The sequence below is a fragment of the Leucopleurus acutus genome, assembly GCF_964270905.1.
Source record: "Leucopleurus acutus genome assembly, chromosome: 5".
Taxonomy (NCBI): domain Eukaryota; kingdom Metazoa; phylum Chordata; class Mammalia; order Artiodactyla; family Delphinidae; genus Leucopleurus; species Leucopleurus acutus.
This window is the reverse complement of record NC_139147.1, coordinates 96,444,311-96,454,770: the sequence shown is the minus strand read 5'-3', so window position 1 is coordinate 96,454,770 and position 10,460 is coordinate 96,444,311. Positions and strand designations below refer to the sequence as shown.

General features: G+C 42.8%; 1 protein-coding gene across 1 annotated transcript in view; it reads left to right on the top strand.

Moving 5' to 3' along the window:
- Window positions 1-9,841: 9,841 nt before the first annotated feature.
- PRKCI (protein kinase C iota) overlaps window positions 9,842-10,460 on the top strand; it is a 78,200-nt gene continuing 77,581 nt past the window's right edge. The window contains exon 1 of the mRNA XM_082840061.1: window positions 9,842-10,104. Coding sequence (XP_082696187.1) covers window positions 10,001-10,104 — 104 coding nt within the window. The 5' untranslated portion in view covers window positions 9,842-10,000. The remainder of the gene's footprint in view (window positions 10,105-10,460) is intronic.

Here is a 10,460-nt window from a genome sequence, read left to right as displayed (position 1 = left end):
CTACATACAGTATCCTATCTGATTTGCACAGCAAACCCATGAAGCAGGTATCATTATCCTCCATTTTGCTGATGAGGGTACTCATTTTAGTGGGATTAAGTAACCTGTCCAAGGTCATACTGCTAGTAAGTGGCAGGATTAGCTTTGGAACCGAAGTCCACCTGCAAAATACATGCCCTGGCCTCTTCCATATGCTGACCCTCTCCACCCACTATTGTCATCTGGCATTATTCTTCAGATTCTGCTCAACCTTTTCAACCTTTGGGCTTCACAGCCTCACCCAGATGGAGTTAGCGCTCTCATAGTACTCTGTTTATACGCCTCTAATAATACTTACCAGGTATTTACTTTTAATTGAGATATAATTCACATAAAATTCATATGTTTAAAGCATATAACTCAGTGTATATTCACAATATCATGTAACCATCACTATTATCTAATTCCAGAATATTTTCATCGCCCCAGAAGAAACTCCAAAACCTTTAAGCAATCACTGCCCGTTCCCCCTTTCCTGAAACCTCTGGCAACCACTAATCTGCTTTCTGTCTCTATAGATTTGTCTGTTATGGACATTTAATATGAATGGAATTATACAATATGTAGCCTTTTGTGTCTGTCTTCTTTTGCTTAGTGTTTTCAAGGTTTATCCACATTGTCATGTGTTTCGGGACTTCATTCCTTTTTACAGATGAATACTATTTCATTTTAGGGATATACCACATTTTGTTTATCCATTCTTCAATTAATGGACATTTGGTTTGATCTCACTTTTTAGTTACTGTGAATAATGCTTACGTGAACATTTGTGTACTGCTTTTTGTGCAGACATATGTTTTTAATTCTCTTGGTTATATAACTAGGAAAGGAATTGCTGAGTCATATGGTAACTCAATATTTAACATCTTGAGAAACTGTCAAACTGTTTTCCAAAGTAGCTGCACTTCTTCACATTCCCGCCTGCAATGTATGAGGGTTCCAATTTCTGCACACCCTTGCCTACGCTTGTTATCATCCATCTTTTGATTATAGTCAACCTAGTAGGTATGAAGTGATTGAGTTGCATTTCCCTAATGACTAATAATGAATATTTTTCATGCTTTTATGGCCATTTGTATGTCTTCTTTGGAGAAATGTCTATTCAAATTCTTTGCCCACAAAGAGAAATTAAGTTGTCTTTTGTAAGAGTTACTTGTATATCTGAATACTAGTCCCTCATCAGACATATGATTTGCAAATGTTTTCTCCCATTCTGAGGGAAGACTTTTCTCTTTCTTGATTGTGTCCTTTGAAATACCAATATTTTAAATTTTGATGAAGTTCAATTTATCTTTTTCTTTTGTAACTTGTGCTTTTGGTGGCAATCTAAGAATCCATTGTCTAATCTAAGGTCACAAAGATTTCCTGCTGTGTTTTTTTCTAAGAGTTTTATAATTTTAGCTCTTATACTTAAATCTTTGATCCATCTTGAGCTAAATTATGTCAACGGTTTAGGTAGAAGTCCAACTTCATTCTTCTGTATGTGGATATTCAATTGTTCCAGCATCATTTGTTAAAACAAATTAACCCCACCCCCAAGAAAAAGACCTATTTTTTCCCCCACTGAATTGTCTTGGCCCTTTACATTGACACATGTCTGCTAGTGTGAGCTCCTTGAGGGCAAGGCTTTTTATATTACTACCTGCGTGTCTAGCATGGGACTATGATGTAGTAAACCCTCAAAACACGTGTTCAATAAATGAAAAGCTGATTTGAGAATCCTAGTGTCAACCTACACGTACCAAGTGCCATAGACTTTGCTAGATGCTGGGGAAGTTTTATACATGAACTCACAGTCTAGTAAAGTTTTCAAACCAAAAGTTTCCAAGGGGTCGAAGAATCTTACAATCCTACACTGGAATGGGTCTTGGAGGTCGCGATTCCAGTAAGGAAAAGCAGACCTGACAAGGCTAAATAGCAGCCTGTGGCCTTATCTCATGTTAATTTGCCAGAGATCCCAGGTCTCTTTGAAATTACATTATGACTTTACAACTTAACAAAGGATTTTTTTTCAGTTAGGCCTCCATAAAGCATTTTTTCAGTTAGGTAGGCCTTGAGAAAGTCCTCTCCAGATGAAAGACAGCTGCTTCTGTTTCATATCACTCTTATCTTCTGAGATAACTGCTATCAGAGATTAAAAAAATCTTTTTCTCCACCCTAGCTGGACATAATCACTCCTTTCTCTGAACTTCTATAGCTCTTACTTGCTCTTCCAGAAAATTAACAATTTGTTTTGTACTGCCCTAGTGCTTTGGATTTTTATGTAATCTTGAATTATTTATCACCAGTTTATGTGTGAACTTCCTAAGTAGACTGCCCCAACTAGACTCAGGGGCAAAAGTTGCATTTTACATTTATTTTCTGAAATATAGGGCTTTGTACCTAGTGGACATGCAACAGGTATTTCTTGACATTATTTGTGTTTTTATAGAATTTATTTTTAAAATAAGAAGCTATTAGGCTTAAGTTTCATTCTGTTTTTCCCTAGAGGCTAAGGGTGTGAGGCTCAAAGGGAGAAGCACCTTCTCTCCTTTGGACAATTACTAGTCACCCTCTACTTGCTTTCCTAGAGGAATGGAGACACCAGAGAACTAATAATTAGTACATATACATATTTAAATATTTCTTAATATTACTATTAAAGGTTTTAAAATTCTATGAAAAGGGTAACAGAGATTGGCAGAATTCCCCCCAGAACCCAGTAAATTAAACTAACTCTCAAGGAAACTCTGCGTTGTAGTTTTTAAATTACCGAGTCAGAAAGTAGAGAAACAGGGACTTCCCTGGTGGTCCAGTGGTTAAGACTCCATGCTTCCACCGCAGGGGCACGGGTTCGATCCTTGGTCGGTGGAACTAAGGTCCTACGTGGCTTGTGGCGTGGCAAAAAAAAAAAAAGTAGAGAAAAGACATCCTGTTTCTCTTCCTTTTTGTGGTACGCGGGCCTCTCACTGTTGTGGCCTCTCCCGTTGCGGAGCACAGGCTCCGGATGCGCAGGCTCAGCGGCCATGGCTCACGGGCCCACCCGCTCCGCGGCATGTGGGATCTTCCTGGACCAGGGCACGAACCCGTGTCCTCTGCATCGGCAGGCAGACTCTCAACCACTGCGCCACCAGGGAAGCCCCTGTTTCTCTTCTTATCTCAAGCTTGCTTTCTAGTTATGAGGTGGAAGAAGGAGATGGAATAATCTAGCCTCATATTGAACAGTGTCCTGCAGAACATAACCAGAATCTTTGGAACTGTTTAACTAAGGTAAAATAGAAAAGGTGGCTGAATGGAAGAGTGAGTACATCATGACATGATACTCAGTACACTGTCATGCACCTATGGGAACACAGTGAGCCTGTTAATGTATTATGATAAGAACAGGTTATGTGTGGATTAAAATGATTCTCTAATAACAGTGAATCTCCACAGCATTTTAGCATGTGGTTAGATCATGGAAAACAAAAAACAAATCAAAACTAAGAATTTTGTGAAGTTAATATCTTTTCCTCATCTGCCAGAAATCACTCAGTCCTTGTTTCAAATTCATGGTATTTTAAAATTAGGCTAAATAGTGGAAAACATTGGAACAATGATAAAGTCACTGTCATTTCAGTTCTTTGGACTTCATTTGTAAAATGAGGCGTAGATTTTTTGTTCTTCAAACTGTCATTGGGGGACCAGCAGCATCAGACCTTTAAAATCAGGATATGCATTTTAACAAAATCCCTGCCTAATTTGTATGGTTATCAAAGTTTGAGAAGACTGACCTGGATGACACAAAGTAACTTCCAGCTAGTAAATTCAACCATTCCGTGATTCTAGTTGGAAGAGTCCACCTTAGGTAAAAGGAGAGTCACTTTCTTAGGAGTTGTGTTTGACTTGAGTAAACAGATTGCTCAGCGAGTTGAACTAATTTTTCAGGTCATAGCTTTAACAAAGCAAACAGAAAATGAAGACTTGTTCTGCTTATAGGGTGCTGTCAGCTTCCTTCCTATGACAGTAAGATTAATTTTAGTATTTAAGTGGACATAAACCAACAGGAAATTATTTCAATATTAAATTAAATAATTTAATATTTGTCGAATACCAACAATTTTCTAAGTGCCAAAAAGAACTTAGAAGGTAAGATTCCTGCTCTTGAGGCACCTAATAATGCTTTGCTTTAAAAGTCTCAGTGTCTGGAGTCCTTATTAATTTAATTATAGTCTGATTCATAATTTGTTAGTTTCCAGAATGGGAAGCCATACCAATTCAGTAGAATATCTCATGCCTAAGTCGCAGGGTGATAAGCACGGTATACAGGTGAACTAACAGGCAGCTTTATCTCTGGAATGCTGTTCCCCTTGATATTGTACGTGTGATTAAGCAGCCAAAAAATCATTACAGACTATAAGCTCTGCTTTTCCCCCTTGATTTTTCTGTGGCCCAAAACAGGATGTGGTTTAATTCAAGGTCAGCAGAAATTCAATATGAAAAGATTTGAGTCCAGTAGGAAGTAGGTGGAGGTGGTAGAGAAAATGAGCTAGTCCTCTGTGAGAGGGGTGAAGACGGGTTGACAACCTTGTGTGGGAGAGGAGTGTACACCAGAGGCTGTGAGAGAGAACTAGGTTATTATTTTCTTTTAATATTTATTTATTTATCTTGGCTGCGCTGGGTCTTAGTTGCAGGCTAAGAAGCACGGCATGTGGGCTTCCGAGTTGCAGCGTGTGAACTGTAAGTTGCGGCATGCATGTGGGATGTAGTTCCCCCACAAGGGATCGAAACCGCGCCCCCTGCATCGGGAGCGTGGAGTCTCACACACTGGACACTGGGGAAGTCCCCGAGAACTAGGGTATTAAAGGAGGCCAATGCTGGGGTGGGTGAGCTGCTGGAGTGGGGAGAATTTATTAGATAAGGTTTACATTTTCAATTGGATACGCCATCCTCAAGAACAGGTTTGCCTCTTCAAATTGGAGGGTAGCTTACATTTAATGGTTGACTGCTGTTAGGGACAGCATACTTGGTGTGCCAACATTATTAAACAAATGATACTTCTAAAAGAAGTTTGTGTGTTTTAATGGAGGCTTTTTCAACCTGACATTTTACTAGTCAACTCTGTGCCTTTCAGTTAAGCCAGACACAAGTGGGTTCTTCTGGTTCCTAAAGAAGATGAGGTAGCACTCGGGAGGTGTTGCAATTATTCTTTGTCACTTACTGGCGCACAGTTTCCCATTTTGCATTTTTTTCTCTTTATTGGTACATGTCCTGACATCCTATCTGGATTGTAACTTTCTTGAAAAGAAGGGGAGAGCATAATGCCTGCACCAACTAACCCCATAGGAGTGAATTATGCTGAGGTTTCTCAGACATTTTTTTTTTTTTTTTTTTTTTGCCGTACGCGGTCCTCTCACTGCTGTGGCCTCTCCCGTTGCGGAGCACAGGCTCCAGACGCACAGGCTCAGCGGCCATGGCTCACGGGCCTGGCCGCTCCGCGGCATGTGGGATCTTCCCGGACCGGAGCACGAACCCGTGTCCCCTGCATCGGCAGGCGGACTCTCAACCACTGCGCCACCAGGGAATCCCACTCAGACATCTTTGGCTATTCAGTGACTTTCATTAAGTAAATGTTTTATATTATTTTATTTTATTTTATTTATTCATTTTGCTGTCTCTTCAGCTTAATGGAACTCTCCACTGACAGTTCATTAAAACAAAGACATTTTGTTTCAAAAGCAAAATAAGTTAAGGCTCAAACTGCCATATGTCATTATCTGTACTGTGGGAGTGAGATTGGGGAACTGCAATGGAAATGAGTGTATGTGGCTGGAGTGAAGGGAGTACCCAGATAAAGCTGGCGGTATCAATGGGGCAGTGAGAGGGCACAGGAGAAAGAAGAGGGAAAGGGAGTCATGGGGGTATTGTTTGCTATCTATGCTAGCTCAGTAAGGTTAATTAACAGAATAAAAACTAAACTCTTACTAACAGCTGTCAGGATTCCAATCAGGAGTTTGGGTCACAACTTTTGCTCTTGAAGGTGAAGTAAAACAATTAATGTAATACTATTAGGACATGATTACACAGGACATGTGTCTACTATTTATTATATCATCCCATTCACCAAGCAGTCTATTTCTTTGATGCACATTGGGACAAGCACTCTGATAATGACAAAATGAGAGAATGTTGGCCAAAAATATTTTAAATCCCTTAAGCTGGTGGATTTGAGCATTAATTAATTTTTTTTCTATTCAAGTCATCACAGTGAGCCAAAAGTAAGTATAATTTAGCTCAGAGCCCAATATTTATCTCTACAGGTCACAGAGTCCCTCCAAATGATCAGGACTTGCAGTTGAAACACTTCTCTCTCTTTTTAGTGACATGATCAAATGCTTAATGAAACCACAGAAGAATGCTAGGTGAGGGGAGGCAGGCTTACCCAAAGTTGAAGGTACTAGTAAGCACCATTTTAAGTACAACAGAAAGAAAATGGGCTGTGGGAGGCTTTTTCATAATGTTTACCATTGACTTCCCATTTTGTATCATGTGATTCTCAGTTGAGAAACAGGCATCAAAGATCCAGCAGCAGGATTTATTAGATGGCATAAAGAACGTGAAAAACAAATGTTCATATTTGATCTATATACAGCAGGACACACTGGTGAGGCTAGTTAATATTGAATATAAAGGCCTACCTATTCTGAGTAGATATTTTCTTGTTAGAGCAGCTCAATCTGTAGAAAGGAAGCCATATTTTCCTAAAGATATGATTAATATGATGCCAGGTTCCTTTTAAACCCTTTAACAGAGTCCTGTTTTCTTTAAACTAAAGAGATGGCTCAATAGTTTCTCATATTTTGTTACTAAAAATGACATAATTTCTGTGCCCTGATTATCCTATATGCTTAACTGTCTGTGCCTTATATCTATTTTATTTATTTATATTTTTTATTTTAAAATTTTATTTATTTTATTTTTTGCTGTGTTGGGTCTTTGTTGCTGCACGCACGCTTTTCTCTAGTTGCGGCGAGTGGGGACTACTCTTCATTGCGGTGCACGGGCTTCTAATTGCAGTGGTTTCTCGTTGCAGAGCACGGACTCTAGGTGCGTGGGCTTCAGTAGTTGTGGCACGTGGGCTCAGTAGTTGTGGCTCGCGGGCTCTAGAGTGCATGCTCAGTAGTTGCGGTGCACGGGCTTAGTTGCTCTGCAGCATGTGGGATCCTCCCTGACCAGGGCTCGAACCCGTGTCCCCCGCATTGGCAAGCGGATTCTTAACCACTGCGCCACCAGGGAAGCCCCTGTATCTATTTTAATTGCATCACACTGACTTTAAAAATTAATGTCAGAGCACTTCCAGAATGGAAACATGAGGGGCTCCCTGTATACTCGCCCCAATGAAACCACCATAACTGGTGAAAATTATAAATAAAAAAGGACCATTGGATCAGACTGTGGAACAATTTTATGCCCCAGGGCACTGTCAAAAACACTGGAGCATTCAGTTGCCAATTAGTGGAGGCTAACAGCTGGGAGCTATATCCATAAAGGCAAACCAGCTAAAAGCTTGATAGGGAGATGAGGAAAAGAGACAGTCAAAGAGAACCTGACTAAAACCACTGTCATCCCCCAGGGGAGGGACAAGGAGTCAGGGTGACGGTGTGCATGCCAAAGTTGCACCTTCTGAGGAGAGACATTAGAGGCTGCACACTGTGGAGGAAACAAGAGTCTATTGACCAAGTCTGGCCAACTCACAAATAAACAAGCAAACAACGACAACGACAACCAGACCTAGAGCCAGTCTGGATAGGTCTTCAGAGTTGCTACCAGGGAAATGTACAGTTTGCAACAAGAAAACTTATGAGACATACAAAGAAACAGGCAATGGGACCCATACACACAGAAACTGTCTTTGAGAGGACCCATGTGTTGGACTTAGCACACAAAGACTTCAAAGCAGCTGTTATAAACATGTCTAAAGAACTAAAGGAAACCATGCTTATGAGTGTAGATTCAAAATTCCTCAACAAAATATTAACAAACCGAATTTAGCAACGTATAAAAACGATTATATGACATAACCAAGAGGGATTTTTCCCAGGAATGCAAGACTGGCTTACATCTAAAAGTTAATGTAACAGGGCTTCCCTGGTGGCGCAGTGGTTGAGAGTCCGCCTGCCGATGCAGGGGACACGAGTTCGTGCCCCCGTCCGGGAAGATCCCACATGCCGCGGAGCGGCTGGGCCCGTGAGCCATGGCCGCTGAGCCTGCGCGTCCGGAGCCTGTGCTCTGCAACGGGAGAGGCCACAGCAGTGAGAGGCCCGCGTACCGCAAAAAAAAAAAAAGTTAATGTAACATATCACACCAATAGAATAAAGCACAAAACCACATGATAATCTCAATAGACACAGAAAAGGCACTAAACAAAACCCAACACCCTACATAATAAAAATAGGCAACAAACTAGGAATAGAATGTAACTTCCTCAACCTGATAAAGGGCATCTACAAAAAAACTAAAGCAATAATCACATTTAATGGTGAAAGACTGAAAACTATCTACATAAGACTGAGAACAATACAAGAATGTTAACATACTTCTCTTTATTCAACATAATACTAGAAGTTCTATCTAATGCAATCAGGCAAGAAAAATAAAAGACATCGAGATTGGAAAGGAAGATGTAAATCAATCTGTATTCTAAAATGGCATAATCTTGCACAAAGGAAATTCTAAGGAATCCACCGAGACACTATTAGAACTAATGAGTTCAGCAAGCTTGTAGGATTCAAGATATATACAAAATCAATTGTATTTCTATACACCAGCAATGAATAATAAAAAATGAAATTAGGATGGGGAATGTAAATCGGCACAGCCACTATGGAAAACAGTCGATGTTAACAATGTTTTAACGATGTTAAAAAATGCCAATGCATGGATAGTTGGATGGGTTGACTGATTGGCTAAATATTCATTGTGCACCTGTTCCATGCAATGGCAATCTACAAGGGCCAAGATATGGGAGGCAGCGAAGGAAGAAAAGTCAATCTTCCATCACACCTTCCAGTTGAGTTTCTTCCTTTATTACATTCATTATTACATTTGTTACATATATTATACTAAATTCTTTTCATAAAAGAGGCTATGCTGGGCAGTAACCAAATTCTTCTTTCCAGAAAAGGTACTGTATGATTGAGATGATTTATGCAATTGGAAGAATTCACCAGAGAACAAAGTCTAGATTGTGAGGAACCCCAATCATTTCCAGTGTCCTCAGGTGCCACGGTGGATTCAGGACTTCCACGCCGACGGGTCCCGGGGCACGAGCTGAAGAAAGATGGTCAGCGAGAAGGCGGGACGCTCTACACGTAAAGAACCTCAAGTCCCAGAATCCCATGGGGACTCCAAGTCCCAGAAACCCGCCCGGCAAATCTACTCCGAGTCCCTAGCCGTCTGGCCGCGGACGCGACCAAGACAGGAAACTGGGGTGAGATGCCGCAGAATTTGTCCCCCACCATTTTCCTTGTAGGGAGGGGCTTTTTACAGAACTGTAGGTACCTCAGTCGTCACATTCTCTCAGTTACAGCCCATGAAAGACCCCCTGCCGGCAAATTTTTTGTGATGTTCAGCATCCCCCCTCCTCTCTCCCCTTTTCCTTGCCCCCGTAAGAATGGTTCAGCCGGGCATCTTGAGTTGGATCGATGGTTGCACCCGCCCTCCCCCGGAATGTGGGCCTTTGGAGCGTGTGAGGTGGGAGGGGCGGAGGTGGGAGGCGTGCTGGGCCCCGGCTGCAGCAGAGGCAGTGTCTGCCGCTGGCGGTGGGGGGAGCCGTGCGGGTTCCGGCTGCCCCGGCGAGGCGACCTCTGGGCCCGCGCCGCGGGCGTGGAGGACAGGTAGGCGAGCGGGCAGCCGCGGCTCCGGGAGAAACTCGGGACTCGGAGTCCCCTACGGCGCCCGCTGCGCCCCTCGGCCTCCAGCGTTGAGGCGGGGGAGGAAGGAGATGCCGACCCAGAGAGACAGCAGTACCATGTCTCACCCGATCGCAGGCGGCGGCGGCAGCGGGGACCATTCTCACCAGGTCCGGGTGAAAGCCTACTACCGCGGGTGAGTGTGTGGGGTGGGGGTGGGGGTGAGAGGGAAGGGGAGAGGCCAGCTGGACTTGGCCTGGAGGGGGGGGGGCGGGTGTGCGGCTGGAGATGTGGAAGGGATGGGCTGGGCGGGCAAGTCGGGGGACTCGGGATGGGTGACCGAGTGGTCGGGGGAGGAGCACGGGGCACTGGATTGCGGCACCCCCAAGGTGTGGCGCAGGGCGCCCTGGAATCGCGCGGCTGAGGGTCCTGAGCAAGGTCCGAGGGAGGAGCCTTGGAGTAAGTAGGTCCACCTGGTGGGTCCGAGAGACTCGTCTACCAAGAGATTTACAAGAGCTTTACGTCTTTAAGTCTGGATGTATTAGGGGTTGA